Source organism: Pogona vitticeps, chromosome 3, assembly GCF_051106095.1.
Source record: "Pogona vitticeps strain Pit_001003342236 chromosome 3, PviZW2.1, whole genome shotgun sequence".
Classification (NCBI taxonomy): domain Eukaryota; kingdom Metazoa; phylum Chordata; class Lepidosauria; order Squamata; family Agamidae; genus Pogona; species Pogona vitticeps.
The window spans coordinates 226,061,198-226,079,959 of NC_135785.1; the positions used below are offsets into that span (position 1 = coordinate 226,061,198).

Sequence of the window (18,762 nt, forward strand, 5' to 3'; positions counted from 1 at the left end):
GCGCCGGCTCGGTGGGGGAGGGGGAGGGTTGTCACCGGCGCCCCCGCTTGCGCTGTCGTTGTGTGACTCGTTCGTGGGGGAGGCGGCCCCCCTCGAAACAACCCACCGCCGTGGGGGCGCCACAGCGTGGGTTCTGCTTCTCGCTGGGCTCGGCTGCTGGCCCCTCAGACTTCGGAGCTCCTGTGCCCACAAGCGCCTCACAGCCTCTCCGTCGTCGTGTGCAACCAAACCGGGAACAGTAGCCATGCAGTTTTTATTTTTAAAGGCGGCAACGGCTCCCCCACCCCCACCCCCACCCCGGTCCCCTGTCAACAGGTGCGGGGGCTCCGTGGGCAGGCGGAAGGGTCTGCATTCCGTCTCCAGTGGCGCAGCCCGCCTGTCGGCTGAGCAGAGGATGAGGGGGATAAATTACGCATTCTGACCCCTTGGCATATCGGGACTGAAAAGAGCAGCAGCGTTAGGCAAACTCTCTGACCGTGGTGCTGGTGTGTGGCTTTGGCTCGATCGACCATGACAGACCCAGATTTGTTGGCCCACATGCTTTCAAGTTGCTGGGTTATGCGGACATTTAGCACTACAAACGGGCAGGTTAGGCAACAGGCGTCGCCACCAACAGTGTTAAAAGCAGGCTGTAGTAAATTACCTCTGTCAACAGAACAGCTGTAGCTGGTGACTGTTCCATGTGTATGTGTACGCATGTGTTTGAAAGTTACGCATTGTATTAGGTGATAAGAGACCAGATTTTTCTGTCTCAGGTGTAAAAAACCATCTTAATTTTAAAAATCTCTCCGGCATTTGGGAGGGGAGGGGAGGACAGGGAGGACTCTCTTCCTCTTCAGAGACTAAGGCACTCTCAAATCATGCCATCTTATTACCAATGCAGAAATACTGCTGTTTTTCAGGAGGTAACTGCCTTGGTGTGTTTCAGCAACAACAGAAGTGTTGTGGCACCTTTATGCCTAATAAATTTGTTTCACTGTGAGCATTTGTGGGTTACAATCCATGTATCTGAAGGAAAGCGCACTGCAATCCACCAAAGGTCATCGTGAAGCAAATTAGTTAGTTTTGAAGGTGACACAATACTTTGGTTTTTCTTTTGGATGTTAATATACTACTGAATAACCACCAGAGCTTGTATACATTAGCAGAAGTCACTATACTTCGGTATGTGTGTATCAAATTATTGAGATTTGAGTGGAGACTCATAGGAAATCAGAGATTTTTTTTAAAAAAAAGCTTTCAAGTACCCAGAGCTGAAGTAAGTGCCAAAATAGTACCTGTCAAATCTGATCCAACTTTTTCCTTGAACAGACAAGAGGGGGGAAATGATTCTCAGAATACTGTTTCTCTGGAGAATGAAAATGTGAAACCTGATAAATCTCCTCACAGTATTAGAATTTTGGAACATAAACGGTCTGTTTAAGTCCAAGTAGGTGAGTTGGTCCCAGATAGGTCAGCTCAGGTGAGCCTTTTGCTTGCTTGCTAGTAGATGTTTAGAAGTATAAATTTTGTTGAACAGTTTTATAAAGCAGGAAATGTTACAAACTTGGCTTAGGTTACACTTCTCATTGTCATTGCCAGGGGGCCTAATAAACTATTATCAAGGTAGAGTAAAACTTGCCCCAAAGCAGTTGCAACAAGTCCTTTTGAAAAAGTTTACCCAGAAGTCAAGAGACACAAACAATAAAGTAAAGAGCAGACAGCTGGCTTTTGTCCATTTCTGTGCTGCTTTCAATTGATTTTCTTCTTTTTCTTGTAGCAGCAGTTGTCATAGAAAAATTAATAAGAATGCATGTTTCTAGTATTTTAAGAAAAAGAAAAGAAGGCGGTTTTAGCTTAAGGGCAGAGTAAACATGGTTAAGATGAAGAGAGGCCTGGTATATCTAGGACTGTTGCTAAATTACTGCCGTAGGAATTGGCATACATTTGCTGAAACAAAAATAATTAATGACACATGTTTTCCTCCAGGTTCTGCCCAGTTGCTGTTTGAGAAGATTCAGTCTGTTACGATGGATCCTTGCAATTCAAGCACCGCCATAATACCTTGCCGAGTAACCAATCTAAAACTGAACAATACTAAAGTAATGTTTGTGAAATGGAAAATACAAGGGAAAGAATTTTTTACGTATGATGGAGTTGAAGATAAGTATGCCAGAAACACTACTTTTCAGTCAGCAAATTTACTGAATCTGACACAGCTACCCTATGGTATTGCTTCAATTGTACTATCAAGAAAGGAAGCAATTTCAGGAAACTATACTTGTGAAGTAGCAGAATCAAATAGAGAAGGAGACACTGTAGTCGAACTTATATATAAATCAGGTAAGTTATTTCTCTTCAATTTCTTATGTATTCTGTTTTGGAATTTGTACTTTTAAATTCATATTTGTACATTATCTGGAGTCTTGGATGAATAGTGAAGCGGTGTGTGGTCTCCAGATTTTGTCTCGTCTTAGAAATCAGCTATAAGCTGTGTCCCTAGGCCATGTAGATAGAAAGAATTCACAAAATAGGAATGAAGGCTGCATGAAGGAGAGGGCATTGGAAGATATGAGGAAGGGGCCGTGAGGATCGGAAGGGGGTGATCTGGTTTAAGGTCCAGTTAAATGACATTGGAAGATGGTACAATGAGCTGCATATTTAGCAACTACAGTAATACCATGTTTAATGCTCAGGATATGTTCCAAGAAAATTGAGTGCTAACTGAATCAGTTCTAAATAGAATTATTTTAAAAATTAGTAACAAAGACTGGAGCCCAGGTCTCCTGGAGACCTTATCTGCCTCCTTTAGGTAGACTAGTCAAGCAGCATTAAATGGCCACCTGAGCATGTGTGCTGTACTGAATCAGTGCTAAACGGGGCAGCGCTATGAAGGTATTAGTGTACAGTGAAGTGGTGGTATGAAATGTTAAGGATAAGAAGAGTTGAGAGCTTAGAAAGGTTACTTTATGGTATTGCAACTCTCAGAGCTGCAAAATGCCCATGCTGCCTGGGGCATTCTGAGTAGTTCCCAAAGTAAATGTTTCATGTTCTGGAAGAGGTTGGTTGGAGAAAAGAGGCAGGCATTGTTGATACATTATAATTAAAAACATGGAATTTGCCACAGGTTTAGATTAGGGATGTAGTTTCATAAAGTTTCAGAAGCACATTTTTAAAGCACTTATATGATCAAGGTGGATATTTTGAAAATAAGAATTGATCTGAAGGGGATATGCAATATATAGGCTGGGATGCTCTGATGAATATGTTTAACTCTAGTGGAATGAACAAAACCACAGCTTTATATAATGCTTAATTGTTTTGCAGAGCTCATTTCTACACATGGTTACAGTCAGAGTAGGTATTAAAATGGATTGGATAAATCCCTAGACAATAAATGCTTACGTTGGATGTACTCTAGAAGCAAACTCTTTGTTTATAATGTTTTTAATGTATTAATGTCCAAATTAACTTTTGCTGCTGCTGTTATATAGCATTTTAGCATATTGATATAATCCTGTATCTTGCTTTGTTTATGGAAATGGAGGGGAACAGATGCAAAGTTTCCCAAGATTTAAAGGGTTAAAACTAGCACTTGTGTTCAACAATTTATAGTAACCCAGTATTTATGCTCGTAGAGACAACCCCCACTCTGCTGAGATGAACTGTATCATGCATGGGTTGTCAGATCTATGTAGGAGAATTCCACATAGAACACAGTTGACTTGAAACATATGTCACAAGCAACCATTGTCAAATCTGCACCTCAGGGCCACATTCTGTTTTTTTACGTATTTTTGACAATGGTGTAAGTGTTTGAGGTTGTACTTTTGATTTCAGTTATTTTAGGTTCATGGTTTATTATATGTGTTAACTTTGCAGTTTATTGTTTTATTTGTGCAAAATCATAAAGAAGCTATTGGTTGAGGTGTATAGGGAGAACAGTTTTGTCTCCTACTCTTGGATAGTCCATTTCATCCCTCCCCCCCCCCCATGCTTCTGATCAGCCAATTAATCATGTCATCAGTCAGCATTCTTTGGATACTAAATATGTCGAGTTGTCATTTGGCTGGGTTTCCTTTTCCTCTCCTTGGGTTGATAGTGTATTGTGAAGGGGGAGGGATTGTATTTATGCAGACCTGGGAGTTCCCCAAGTTTACAGGCATCCATGTTTGCTTGTTTTTGCCTGGATGGAGGAGGTAAAGCCAGCACCCTGCCCTTATTAGAGAGTAACTACATGGTCAGTTACCACAGGCTTTGATCCACTTATAAAATGGATGAATTCAAATTTTCTTTTATTGTCTGCATGATGTACAAGGAAGGCTGTTTCGAATTGGCCCAGCCTATTTAAAGCAAGGCTGGCTTTCCCCCTCTGCTTCTAGAGCAGTGGTCCCCAACCTTTTCCAAACCGTGGACTGCTTGGGGGGGCGGGGTCCATGTGTGGGGGCAGGGCACATATGTGTGTGTGAGTGGGCGGAGTATGTGCATGAGTGCACTGGGCACCAATGCACACATGTGTGGGTGGGTGGTGTATGTGCAGTGGTGGTTTGGGGCACCTGTGCACGCATGCACGAGTGGGCAGGGCACCCGGGGGGTGGGAGGGATACCCATGTGTGCATGGGGGGCATGTATACATGGGGCGTATATGCGGGAGGGCGGGAGATCTGTCTCTGTGGCCCGATCCTGCCAAGGCCACGGCCCAGTACCAGGCCAGAGGCTGGGTACCCTGGTTCTAGAGGTCTGCAACTTTTTTATGATGGGAGGATTTAAATTGTTTTTTTATCCCTGTAGATACTGTTGTAAAGACGGGGGGGGGGGAGGTGTTTGTAGCACCAACATTCACCTCTTTCCACAAAGCTTTTGTATATAATAATAACGTGGAAAAGGTACTTCTTAGTCTCAGAATACAGAGCATCAGAAGTTTGAACACTAATTTTACAAAATACATGATTCATAACTGTTGGAATGATTCCATTCGGGATCAACCCTTTCCTATCATTCATCAGCTATGACCTTCCCTTACTTTCAAGTAACACAAGCAGGAATGACTGATCTCTGGTGACATAACCTAGTTTAAAATAGCTTAAAACTATATGTCCACAGAGATCACCAGTGATAAGTAAGGAAAGTTAGTAACTGACATGATGAGTGATGGGAGGGGAGTGATCTGAAATTGAAGAATTCTGAGTTGCATATTCTGATGTATTTTGCAAAGTTGCTGTTCAAACTTTTTATATTCTGTATTCTGAGACTATGAAGTACCTTTTCCACACTATTTTCCTATATCTATAGAAAAGTTTTTCAGAAATGTAGTAGTGTGAAGTTTGAATCCGGAGGATCCCCAAAGAGGATACTTGGCTGAGAGCCAGGGAAGTTGACTTGTATGCAAAAAAATGCCTGGTATGTTTGCTCTGGTACATATCCCCTCTCTGGGTCCTTCTGAACTATATCAAGGGGATACTTGAAATTCTGTCCCCCCCCCCAAGCATCCTGGCATACAGCCAACACATCTTCCCATTCACCCTCTATTTCTACCCTGGCTACACATAGAAAACATACAATCCTACCCTATCTAGGGAATTTCTGGAATGGTTCAGTTGGGGTTTCACTTGCTTCTTCCCAATCCTCAGCCGAAGTCTCACTGCACGACAGGCTTTTGGCTGCACCTCCTCCTCCTCCTGTTTTCACTCTTGCTCTGAGGGATGGGACTCCTCTGAGCTGCAAACCATTATAGGATCAGCAGAGGGAAGACCAGGAAAGAAAGAAAGAACAAATGTCTGAGAGTTGGACTGGAATGCAACTTCCATTACAACAAGTACAAACAGGGAACTCCCAAATCAGTTCAGTGCCCCTGTGTGCACACTGTTTCAGAAGTAACACAAGTTGTGGACCACATTGCAGCAAAGCTCTCCAGTGCAGCCACACCCTTACTTGCACTCTCCACACACTTCAAGATGACAGAATAAGACTGCAGTCTGTGTTTAATCTGCAGGTTGGCCTTACCATGCGCTGGACTGCTTGATACAATTTGCTTTAAAGGACATTCTGGAAGAAGGTCATTCACATAGAAAAATACTGCTCTGTCAAGGTTCTCATGTAGTTAGCTTATCAGTTATTAAACATTGTGTGGGTGGTGGCAGTGTTGCTGCTGAGGAAGATAAAGACTTTCACCTTGTCCTACATCACAGGACTGGAAGCACAGACATATCATTTTGTTCCACAATCTCTCCTCAGACTGAGGAACTGAGACAATTTATACAGAATTCAACAAACAAGTGTGTTGTAGCACGGTGAAGGACAGCATTCCTGACAGTTTAAGGGCTGTCTTTACTTTGGGTGTTGGACAGCATCCATCATGACTAGTATGGCTATAATTCAGAAGTAACATTATATTTCATCCATTGGATGAAAGTGAGAGGACATTGCACACAAGGGTATTATTCCTGTTGACCCCCAGAGGTCGGTCTTAAATGAATATCCTGTCAGCATTGATAGATGGAAGGGTGCTCCAGTTTGGTTAGGAGAGAAGGATGTAGATGGGAATAAAATGTCTTCTTCAGAACAGAGTATCAGCTTCATCCACTTAGCCTTTTGCTGATAGAGCTACTTCTTTTTGAGGGGGTGTCAGTCTACTTCAAAGCCCTGAGAGACTCTCTGGAGAGATTGGGGTGTGTGTGTCTACAACAGTGTAAGGGGGGGGGAGAGAAGGGAAGCTCCATTATACCAGTGGAAGGAGACTGCTTGATGCATATTGCTGAAGAGGGTCATTAAAATGTGAACAGGACAAACCAGTAACTTGCAGTCAGATAATAATTTGTAGACTAAGGCAGAATAGGGAGTTTTTGTGGTGGTGGCAGCACAAGGCCAGCTGTGATGGGAGAAGTGTCCATGTTTCTGTCTGTTGTGGACATTTCCCACTCCAAAATGGGCAACTGGCAGATATAAAGGGCTGCTTGGAGTGTTGTCTTGCTCTTCAGAGTAGGAAGGTCCTGCAGACAGTGCTGTAACCTGCTATCCCAAGTGGAAAACTACCCTTGGGTAAGACTGCAGGTTGAAGAGCTGTTCTGCCAAAGCTGCATCTGTCTTTTTTTGTGAAGCTTTTTGTACTCTAGGTCCCAAGGAAGATGTATACACATGTGTTCTAAGGCATATTTGAGTCAAGAGCCACTGAAGCAAAAACTGTATATGCCTGTGAGCTTGCATGGACAATACTGACAGTAAGCTGTATAGATCTGTGTTGTAGCTGAGCAGATTGGCACATGGATGGGCAAGTTCTCAAGAAAATGTAGTGTTTAAACATGAAAACTAAATATGCCCTCGAACTGAATGAAAAGAGTCATGTGACAGTGTTTGTTTCTCTGTGCTGGAATTGAGGGCTCTTCCAGATGGAACATTTCAACTGTTGCAATGTGCCTGTCTTGTTGTGATTGTTGCCAGAAAAGCAGATCATTTCCAGGGATTTGCATTAAAATTGTTATTATTTTCCTGCTCAAAGGGGGTTGGGGGCAATAGCTTGCATCTCTTCTCCCCTTCCTTGCTCTGCCCTAGTCCTTTCTTCTTTCACATAATCCTCCCCAACTTGTTTCTGCCCTTTTGCTTGCTAGTTCTGTGCTTTGCTCTTTGAGATGGAGGCCGGATGTGAATGGCTGCTGTATGCAGCAGACTGAGCCTGCAGGCAGGCTAGGGCAGAACTCTTCCATTTCTGGGACAGAAAATAAATGCAGAAAGTAAGCCTTGGAACTGTGATGCCACTCCTCAAGCTTTGTTGGCTGATGTATGAGCATCAGCGCTGTGAATTGACATAATGCTAAACTCTTCTAATAATATTGAAACTGGAAAAAATAACCCTAGGTTTTTGGGAACATCAAAGGGAACCCATTAAAACATGTGGAATGAGATAAGAGGAGCTTAGCTGAATGAATAATTTGTGCTAAGATGAATTTCTGCTAAAACTCATACTCAGGGAGGTTCTTAAAGGAGTACAAATGCCATGTGTATGTATGGGGGATAGGCATCCTTCAGTCTCGAGAGACTATGGTAACCTGCTCTGTATCGAGGATTTGGAACAGCGTCAAGTGTGGCTGAGAAGGCCAATTCGAGAGTGACAATCCCTTCCACAATGAAGACAAATACAATCTGTCCTCTGTCCAGCTCCCTGATTTTGCTGCTTCTGGGACCGCCTCTTTGCCTCGGCCTGCTGTACAAGTGTCTCTTCAAATTGGGAGAGGCCGTGATGCAGCGCCTGCCTCCAGGCTGAACGGTCAGATGTTAAGGTTTCCATCTGTTGTAGTCTATTTCTAAGGCCTTCAGATCTCGCTTGCAGATGTCCTTGTATCGCAGCTGTGGTCTCCTTCTGGGGTGATTTCCCTGCACTAATTCTCAATACAGGAGATCTTTTGGAATGTACGTAGCTAAGTAAATATCCTGTTATCATTCATCACAAATGACCTTTGTTTAGTACTGCAGCAGGAGCTTTGAAAAAGAAATGGCGGTGGCTTATTGGATGGTGTCACTGAACTATTCTGGGGACTTTCCTGCATCTTGGATCATTGTTTTCCACTTCCACATATTTGGGGCTTCCTCTAAGCATACAGATACCTCGTTCTTGTTCTCAGTGTTCCACTTTTGGTTTCCAGTCCTCTTGACATTGAGTTTGTTGTGAGAGGAAACAAGCAAGGCTGCATCAAAGGGCTGCAGTGTGGAGTGCTGTTATTGAGGTCTCCAGACCATCAGCTGTGCTGTTTTCCAGGATTCTCCATTCTGCTGCTCCACTCCAGCTGTTTGTTTCCCTGTCCTGAGCAGTTTCCTAGTTTTGTGGTGCTCAGTGTAGAGTGTATTTGGTTTCTCTCCTGTCTTTTGCCGCCAAACTCTGGAAGCCATCAGAGTTCTTGTGCTGCCTTTCTCTTATGCATAGATGATGCTATTTTGGCCACATTAGAGTCAGCATTAAGATAATGAGTTGGATGTATATTTTTTTTTATTTATGTTATTTATATGATGATTCTTTTGACTCTTGGATTCCTGGACATTAATTTAGCTTTCAGTTCCATCTATCTCATTCAAAAGGAGTATGGACTTTTGCAGAATCATTGTTTGTGATAAGTTTCTCTTAATTGGCTCTGTGGTGTAGGAAGAAATGGATATCAGTTTTTATTTTTATATTTAGTTTTTATAAAGTACAATGATGAAAAAAAATAACAAGGGTGATGAATCACAGTTGAATGTTCACCATTCTAAAATTGGATTATCATGTCAGTTCTTGCCAGAGAGAAATAGTAAAGAATACTGGGCGTGGAATTGGTCTTGTGATACATAATTTCAGCATTTCTCCCACAAAGTGCTGAGATTGAAGAGTCATGGTAGAACTCTTCTCTGTGATCAGAAAGTAGAGCTGCTAGTCACTAAATATGTCTCCTTCTCTCCCTGTCTCCTTTTCTCGTCCTGGTGTATTCTTCATAAGGTAAAGGTAAAGGTAAAGGTTCCCCTTGACAATTTTTGTCCAGTCGTGTTTGACTCTAGGGGGTGGTGCTCATCCCTGTTTCCAAGCCATAGAGCCAGCATTTTTGTCCGAAGACAATCTTCCGTGGTCACATGGCCAGCGCGACTAAACATGGAACGCCATTACCTGGTAGTACCTATTGTAGCACTTTTTGTAGACACACTAGCCCTATTCAGGTCTTCTGCTGCTGGTGCTGTGAGCACACTTGGGGGGAACACTTAGCTCCCCTTCCCCTTGTTGTATTTTTATGGTTTCAGTGCCTGATTTAGTCATTCCTGGTGCCATATAGAATCATAGAATCATGAAGTCGGAAGGGGCCTATGAGGCTTCCTGTAACTTGAGCTCTCTGCTGTGTGTCCTGCACTCAGGGATGATTGAGAACACTTGATTTTAGCAAAGAAGCAATTATTCAGTGAGGTTAGGAAACTGGATAGCTGGAAGGCAGGTATAGCCACTGAATACTGTTACATACAGCACTGATGTTACCTGTCTGTCATGGGTTTGGAGGGAAAGTTCCATCCTATGGGGAGTGGAAGGCGGGACATCAGGAGGAGGGGCTGTACTGTATATATATGTGAAGCGTGTGTGGAGAAGGGAGACGCTGGGATGTGACGAAGCAGCAGCTGGGAAGAAGAAGCTGGTGTGGGAGTCTGTGTGTCAGACAGGGTACTACTGTGTGTCAGAGTACCAACCTGATAGGTTCAGGTGTCTGTTGGTTAGCCAGAACTGATAGGTTCAGGGTCTGTGCTTCAAGTTAAGGGTTCTGTGTGAACCAAACTGTATGCTTGTATGAGTGAGAATAAGCCACGTTACTTTATCTATTCACCTGATTGTTTATTTTTCCCTGTGTGTATTTAAAATAAACCTTATTCTTTTTATTGTTTAAAAATCCATCCCTGGTCTGTGTGACTTCTTAAAGGGAATGGTTGGTGGCAGCTTAGTGTAACTGTGTGACATATCCCAGTAGGTCTGGGTTTGTCACATTGATTGGTGTCCAGCGTGTGGGATACGACTGGTCCAGTTGTCCAGCGGTCCAGCAAAGCCTTGGCAAGTGTGCCCAGAGCAAGGGGGGTCTAGTCAGGGACAGTCTGAGGCGCGTAGGTAATCTTCTAGGTGTACCTCACGGGGAGGTGCGCTAGTAGAAGAACGTGCCAACTGGGGAGACTTAGATTAAGGTGCTCTGAGGCAGCCTAGTTTTGGCGGGAAAAAGCTGAGGCAAAACTGCGTAGCAACAGCGAGCTAGCTTGCCAGCTGAGAGGCCCAGCAGAGGGGGGTAGGCTCTGACTCGATACTGTTGCAAGTTAGTGCTGAAGAACAGCAGCAATCTCTAGGGAAAGCTGGTTCTGAGGCAAGAGGAAAAAAGTGGTCGTTTTATTTTGAGGCTTGACTTTTAAAGCAGCCTGTTCTGAGGGGGGATTATGCCCTTGACTCGAAGCCAGATGGCCGAAATGAGTGAAGTGAAAGACCCCCAGATTGACCAAGGTTCTGAGGAGGAATTTGGCTCAGTGCAAGGTGACAGCACAGGAGAGCAAGACCCAGAACTCAGAAAAATACTCCTAGCCCAACAGCATGAACTGAGGGTGAGGGAAATGGAGGAAAGATTAGAGAGAGAAAGAAGGCAATTTGAAATAGAGAGATTGGAAAGAGAAGAAAGATTAGAGAGAGAGAAAATTGCTCTGGAAAAAGAAAGGATGGCGTATGAGTTAAGAAAATTGGAAATGATGAACCAGAACAATAATAATAATAGGGATTCTGAGGGAGGCCAACTGTCTAAGGCTGACCTGAAGAAATTCCCTGTGTACCACAAGGGAGATTGTCCTGAGGTGTTCTTTTCCCTAGTGGAAAGAGCGTTTGTGGACTTCTCAGTGAGGGAAACTGAGAAGATGACCATCATGCGATCTTTAATCAGTGGTAGCCTGGCTGAGGTTTATGCCGAGATGCCTGAGGAACTGATGAAAGATTTTGCAGAGTTTAAAAAACTGGTGTTTGCCAGACATGGGATAAATGCGGAGCAGCTGAGACAAAGATTTAGGTCAATCACCAAAAAGCCAGAGCAGACTTTTACCCAAGTGGGGGCCCAATTGGTGAGGCTGCTTGAGAAATGGCTATCTCAGGAGGGGACAGAGACCTATGAGCAGCTTAAAGACTTAATAGCACTGGAACAGTTCTATTCAGTCCTGCAGGGGGAATTGAAATTCCAGGTGAGGGAAAGGAAACCGAAGTCTGTGGCAGCAGCCGCAGAGATCGCAGATTTTATTTCCCAAATAAGAAAGCCCTTGGGTGAGGGGAAATCTGTAGGTAAACCCAAAGAAACCTACAGCAAGTACTCTCAGGGACCAGGGAAAAGCCAGCAAGGGGGAGGGGCCCATGGTGAAGGGAAGCCCTCAGACATGAAACAAAGACCTCAGATTTTGGAGGGAAAACCAAAACAAGATGAGAGAGAATCAAAATACACCAGAAAATGTTATTTCTGTCAGGGAAAGGGTCATCTAATCTCAGATTGTGAGAAATTAAAGCAGCTAAAAGGAATGGTGCCTCAGGAGTCAAGTGGGACCAAGCCAAAAGCTGTGTTCTGTGTCCAGAAAGAGCAAGGCTCAGTGTCACTGAGGGAGCCTGTTGCCATGGCTACTCAGTCTGGAACAGCTACCTCTGCTGATCAGGCTGAGGAAAATGGTCCTCTTGTGGAGGTAAAACGCTGCTTGCTGGTGAAAACAGATTCTCAGTTGTTTGAGACAGCTGGGGTGGACGTAGGAATACTTGACCGTCAGTATAGGGGGCTGCGGGACACTTGTTCCCAGGTAACCCTGTGCCATCCAGATATTATTCCTAGGGAGTTTATAATCCCAAATGAGAGCATGAAGGTGGCAGGGATTGAGGGGCAGGTAATCTCTCTGCCAGTAGCAGAGGTACCTGTCAACTTTCAAGGCTGGGGGGGAGTTTGGCGGCTAGCGATTTCATCGACTCTGCCAGCAGCCGTGCTCGTGGGAAATGACCTGGCTGAACATGTGAAACGGGTGCTAGTGATTACACGCTCACAAGCCACCACAGGGACAGTTCAGGGGGGTAATGATGAGCCAGAGACGGAAGCAGAGGGGAGTTCAGAAGCTGTGGTGGAAACCTTAACCACAGACAGCAGATTTGGACAGGAGCAAAAGGCAGACGCCACTCTCCAAAAGTGTTTTGAACAGGTGACTGACGCCCAGCTAACACCTGAAACCCCAGTGAGATTTCTGGAGAAAAAGGGGATTTTATATAGAGAAACCCTGAGGAATATCTCAAAAGGGGGAGATGGGATCAGAAGTCAGCTGGTGGTACCTGAAAAGTATCGCCCCATGATCTTACAAAGGGGTCACTCTGACATGTTTGCTGCACACGTAGGGGTGAACAAAACACAGCAGAGAATCACACAGAATTTTTACTGGCCTGACATAGGGAAGCAGATCAGGGAGTTCTGTAAACAATGTGATGTGTGTCAAAGGCAGGGGAATAACCGCGACAGGACCAAAGCAAAGTTGTGCCCTTTGCCTGTGATTGACACTCCGTTCAAATGCATAGGGGTGGATATAGTGGGACCTTTGCCCAAGGCCACAAAGAGGGGGAACAGGTTCATTCTAACAATTGTGGACCATGCCACAAGGTATCCTGAAGCCATACCCTTGACTAACATTGAAACTAACACAGTGGCCGATGCTTTGGTGGGGTATATGTCCAGGATGGGATTTGCCTCAGAAATAATCACAGATTTGGGCGCATCGTTCACATCAAAGCTCATGAAACGCTTATGGCAAATCTGTGGAATTAAGCACAAGGAAACCACTGCTTATCATCCTGAAAGTAATGGGTTAACTGAGAAGTTCAATGGGACTCTAATGCGCATGATTAGGGCTTACTTGGCAGAGAATCCAAACAATTGGGACCAGAAGCTGCAATCCCTTTTGTTTGCGTATCGATCAGTGCCACAAGCCAGTACCGGGTTCAGTCCATTTGAACTTTTATTTGGGAGAAGGGTGAAAGGGCCCCTTGATTTGATCAAACAAAATTGGGAGCAGATCACCCAGGATGACCCACAAGACGTTGTGACATACATAGACACCTTGGTGAATGACCTAAGGAGAAATCTAGAGCTGGCAGCAGAAAACCTGCAAGCTCAGAAGGTCAGACAGAAAACATGGTATGACCACAAAGCTAGAGAGAGGCACTTTGACCCAGGGGAGGAAGTGCTTTGGCTTAGGCCCTGCAGAGAGAATAAACTGCAGCTCAAATGGGCAGGACCATATAGGGTCATTTCCAAGATGTCAGACCTGAACTACCTAATAGAGCAGGAGGAGAACCAAGCAAGGAGGGTGGTTCATGTGAATGCCCTAAAACCTTACTACAGAGGGGAACAGAGGGTTTTATTCGCGATAAAAGCAGCTGAGAGTGAGGAAGCTGAATTACCCTTCTGGGAGGGTAGAGGGGAAGTAAAATACAACCCAGAGGAGGTAAAGATCAGTCCTGCACTCACCCAAGACCAGCAGCAAGAACTAAAAATGCTGCTTAGTAAATATCAACAGGTGTTTTCCAACAAGCCGGGGATAGTGAAGGGAGTGATGCATCGGATCCACACAGGGGATGCACCCCCGCAGGCAGTATCCCCATACCGAGTAACGGGACCCTATAGGGACAAGGTGCGGAAGGAGCTGGACGAGATGCTGAGGGAGAACATAATCGTCCCCTCTTCTAGTCCTTGGTCCTCTCCGATAGTCCTTGTGGACAAGCCTGATGGGAGCATTAGGTTTTGTGTCGATTACAGGAAATTAAACCGTGTAACCACTCCTGATGCCTACCCAATGCCCAGGCTAGACAACCTGATTGAAACCATAGGGGGTTGTCGGTTCATCTCATCATTGGACCTGGTAAAGGGATATTGGCAATTAAGAATTGATCCCAGGGATCAAGAAAAGACTGCCTTTTGCAGCCCTTTTGGTCTCTATGAGTTTCGAGTCCTGAGCTTTGGTCTCAGAAATGCACCAGCCACATTCCAAAGGCTGATGGACCAGACCTTGGCAGGGCTCAGTGACTTTACAGTGGCCTACATTGACGACATAGGGATCTTCAGTAATACCTGGGAAGATCACCTGATACACCTGGAGTTAGTGCTGCAGAGGTTAAGTGCAGCAGGGCTAACAGTAAAAGCCAGCAAGTGTCAGCTGGGTAGCCCAGAAATAAAATACTTGGGTCACATGGTAGGGGGAGGAGTGATAAAACCCCTGGAGGCCAAAATAGAAGCTGTTCGTGATTGGCCTAGACCCAACACCAAGAAAAAAGTCAAATCATTTCTTGGGTTGGTGGGCTACTACAGAAAGTTCATCCCGAGGTTTAGCGAGATTGCGGCTCCGCTGACCGATCTGACGAGGAAGACGGCTGATGACCGCATCCCGTGGACCAGCGACTGTGAGGCGGCGTTCCAGAGGTTGAAGGAGGCGTTAATCAACTATCCTGTCCTGCGTGCTCCAGACTTCGACCGGGAGTTCATCATCTACACCGATGCGTCTAACAGCGGGGTAGGAGCAGTTCTGTGCCAGGAGGATGAGAATGGTGACCAGCATCCAGTGTCCTACCTGAGTAGGAAACTTCAAAAAGGTGAGAGACATTTGGCAACCGTGGAGAAGGAGTGTTTGGCCATAGTCTACGCGATCCGGAAGGCCAAGCCTTACATCTGGGGAAGACATTTTGTTCTGTGTACTGACCATTCACCACTGCAATGGTTAAAGACAATGAAAACCCACAATAGCAAACTTATGAGGTGGGCTTTAAACCTACAGGACTATGACTTTGAAGTGAAGGTGGTCAGAGGGTCAGTGAACTGTGTTGCTGACGCCTTATCAAGAAGACCTGAAGAATGAAGACGGCGAAAGAAACATGGACTATGTGTATATATGTTGACAAAAAGGTTAAATGTACCTGGTTTTGAATTTGGTTTGTATGAATAAAGGTAAATTGATGTAATGTATATGGTAAATGTTTAAATGCCTATTTGCTATGCTTAACTTAGAATGTAAGTATAAGTAAGTATAATATGGTATGTATAACTGTTGTTGTGTATTTTACCCAGGTTGTTTTTTTGGTGAAAAGCACCTTAGCTTTCCCCCTACAAAACAACTTATAAAGAGGGGAGGTGTTACATACAGCACTGATGTTACCTGTCTGTCATGGGTTTGGAGGGAAAGTTCCATCCTATGGGGAGTGGAAGGCGGGACATCAGGAGGAGGGGCTGTACTGTATAAATATGTGATGCCTGTGTGGTGAGAGAGAGATGCTGAGATGACGCTGAGAGACACTGGGTTGTGACGAAGCAGCAGCTGGGAAGAAGAAGCTGTTGTGGGAGTCTGTGTGTCAGACAGGGTACTACTGTGTGTCAGAGTACCAACCTGATAGGTTCAGGTGTCTGTTGGTTAGCCAGAACTGATAGGTTCAGGGTCTGTGCTTCAAGTTAAGGGTTCTGTGTGAACCAAACTGTATGCTTGTATGAGTGAGAATAAGCCACGTTACTTTATCTATTCACCTGATTGTTTATTTTTCCCTGTGTGTATTTAAAATAAACCTTATTCTTTTTATTGTTTAAAAATCCATCCCTGGTCTGTGTGACTTCTTAAAGGGAATGGTTGGTGGCAGCTTAGTGTAACTGTGTGACATATCCCAGTAGGTCTGGGTTTGTCACAAATACATTTGTAATTATGAGAATTGAAAGGGACCTCAAAGATCATCTAGTCTAAATCCTCTGATTCAAAAAAATATGCTGCTGTAGTGCCTTTTCAGATGACTACCCAGCTTCTGGTTAAAGTTGTCTAGGGTGAGAGAGTGTGCCACTCTCTAGACTAATCTCCTCTGCTGTAAACCAGTTCATACTGCTGGGAAGTTCTAAGTGTTTACTTGGAATCCCAAGCATGTAATTGGAAGCTCCTGGAATTTCTTTGGCCAGAAGGGGTATGAAAAGTTGAACTGGCAACAGTGCACAGAAACAGATGGCTGTTGATTGATGAAAACAGGAATGACTTTGGCATGTGGTTTCATGTGTACACATAGTACCGCATACAGGGCTGGCTCATTTTACTGCAGTTAATATTTAAGGGTGTGTGTGTATGTGTGTGTGTGTCTGTCTGTGTCTGTGTCTGTGTGTGTGTCTTATCTGTGTGTATGCACGCGTGTATGCGCGTACACACACACACACACACACACACACACACACACACACACACACACACACACACACACGAGAGATGTGAATAGGTCCCGTTGCTTGTCCCAGCTCCTGTCAACCTAGTAGTTTGAAAGCATGTAAAAATGGCAGTAGATTAATAGGTACCACCACGGTGGGAAGGTAACAACATTCCGTGTTTAGTTGCGCTGGCCACGTGACCCCGGAAACTGTCTATGGACAAATGCTGGCTCTACAACTTGGAGACAAGGATGAGCACAGTGCCCTAGAGTCGGACACAACTGGACTAAGTGTCAAGGGGAGCCTTAAACTTGTAATTGTGTTTCTTTTGTGTTTAGAGTGTCACTTCCAGCTGTCTGCTTTGGTGTAGTGGATAGAGGGATGGACTGAAACTCAGGAGATCTTGGTTGAATTCCTGCTTGGCCATGGAAACACACTGGGGAGTAGCACTGATAAAACTGCTTTTAAAATGTTTCACCTTGACAGCCCTACTAGGTTCTCTGTAAGTCAGATGCGAATTGATGGCACGTAGCATGCAGTGATATTCTAAATAAATTTATTGTTACAGTTGAAGTGTGCTCATTTCTAATTTCTAAGAATTAAATGGGGCTATTCCCATTTTCCTGGGTCTCATACTTTTTGAATTTCTTTATGAAACTTATGTGTGTTTATAAAGGAAACATGATACCACCTTCTGGTAAAAAAAGGAAACTGCAGTGGAATCTTTAAAAAAAAATCAACATGTTCTATTTCAGAAATTATCAAGTAATAAAAATTGTGAGATTGAACACTTTAATAATAATAAATTTTTGACCATGAACTGCCTTTTTTTGGTCAAGTTGCATTCTTCCCACAGTTTGTTGAAAACTAGCAGATGAAATTTGCTTATGTTTGAGCCTGTTAAAAGAGCAGGTCTATGTAAAGAATTATTATATCAGATTATCATCAGCAAAACACCCACATCCACACATGCAGATTTTATTATTTTATTCTTATTCTGCCTGAATTCCTATAAAGCACCCAAATAAATCGCAAAAGGATAAGAAATGTTATGTGATGAACATTATACCTCATTTTGTCCTCACTGTTGACAATGTAGTGTCACAATAAACCAGGAAGACATAGATTCAAGTCCCCATGCAGCTACAAAGCTCTCAGCTTAATTTACTGGTTTTCTTCAGGATAAGACTGAAGGCAGGTACCAAAGCAGAGGTATTACCTTGGTTGGCAGAGTATATGCTTTGCTTGTGGGAATGTTCCAGGTTCAGTCCCCAGCATCTCCAGGTAGGGTTAGGAAAGAACTCTGTCTGAAACTCTAGAGAGTTGTTGCAAGTCAGAACAGGCAATAATAGAGTTGACAGTACTGGGCCAGTTGAGCCTAATGGTCTGACCCAGGATAAGGCCATTTAGGGTGTCTCTTACGTTCTCAGATGCACAACGATTTCCTTGGAGGAAAAGCAGGATATAAATGTGGAAAATAGAGGCATAATATGAAAAAGATTCAAAACATATTTAGTATTGTCATTTATGCAACAAACAAGCCCCACACATCTTTGATTTTCTTATAACATCAGGGCAACTAGCTGTTCACATTGAAGCATTTATATATCTGTGTATTTGATGCTTCTGACAAGACTCTTTCAGATGGAGGATTTATTTCCCTGCATTGTTCACTGATAATATCAATATTTTTCCCATTCTCGAAATAACAGTGCAAGGCTTAAATGGGTAGCAGCAATGGCAAAGGCTGAATCCACACCTTCCCAATGGAGCAGAATGAGGGAATTAACTCCTCCATCACAAAAGGCAAAAGAGCATAACACTGACGTGTTTTCTTATGGATCTAATTGGATCTGCAACTCCACAAAATCTGTCCTAGGTGTTGACTTTCCCTCTTATTAGCACAGCATCCTTTTCTATCAGTGAAAATTTTCGATCAACACATGGCCAGGTGAGTACTAGAAGCAGGCTTTTGTGAGTGCAGTTTTTATAGCAGTTATTGAGTGTGACCTAGCGGTGTCAAAGCAAACATCACCAGCTATTCTAGGTTTTTGTTACACATGACAAACGTGCCAAATTTAACCCT

At 44.0% G+C, this 18,762-nt stretch overlaps 2 protein-coding genes across 22 annotated transcripts in view; both read left to right on the forward strand.

Annotated features, from left to right (window-relative positions):
* The window catches only part of MYH15 (myosin heavy chain 15), a 305,993-nt gene that overhangs the window by 275,512 nt on the left and 11,719 nt on the right, over positions 1 to 18,762 (forward strand). The window lies entirely within an intron of this gene.
* Positions 1 to 18,762, forward strand: part of CD47 (CD47 molecule) — a 75,148-nt gene that overhangs the window by 1,093 nt on the left and 55,293 nt on the right. For 20 of the 21 annotated variants that reach the window (XR_012085046.2, XR_012085049.2, XR_012085047.2 and 17 more), the window contains exon 2: positions 1,969 to 2,322. Coding sequence is in view for 17 of the 21 variants with exons in the window: in XM_072993899.2 (XP_072850000.2) it covers positions 1,969 to 2,322 (354 nt within the window). In the remaining 4 variants the exon portion in view is untranslated. Of the gene's footprint in view, positions 1 to 564; positions 589 to 1,968; positions 2,323 to 18,762 lie in introns of those variants that run through there. The other variant, XM_072993910.2, reaches the window with a different exon arrangement.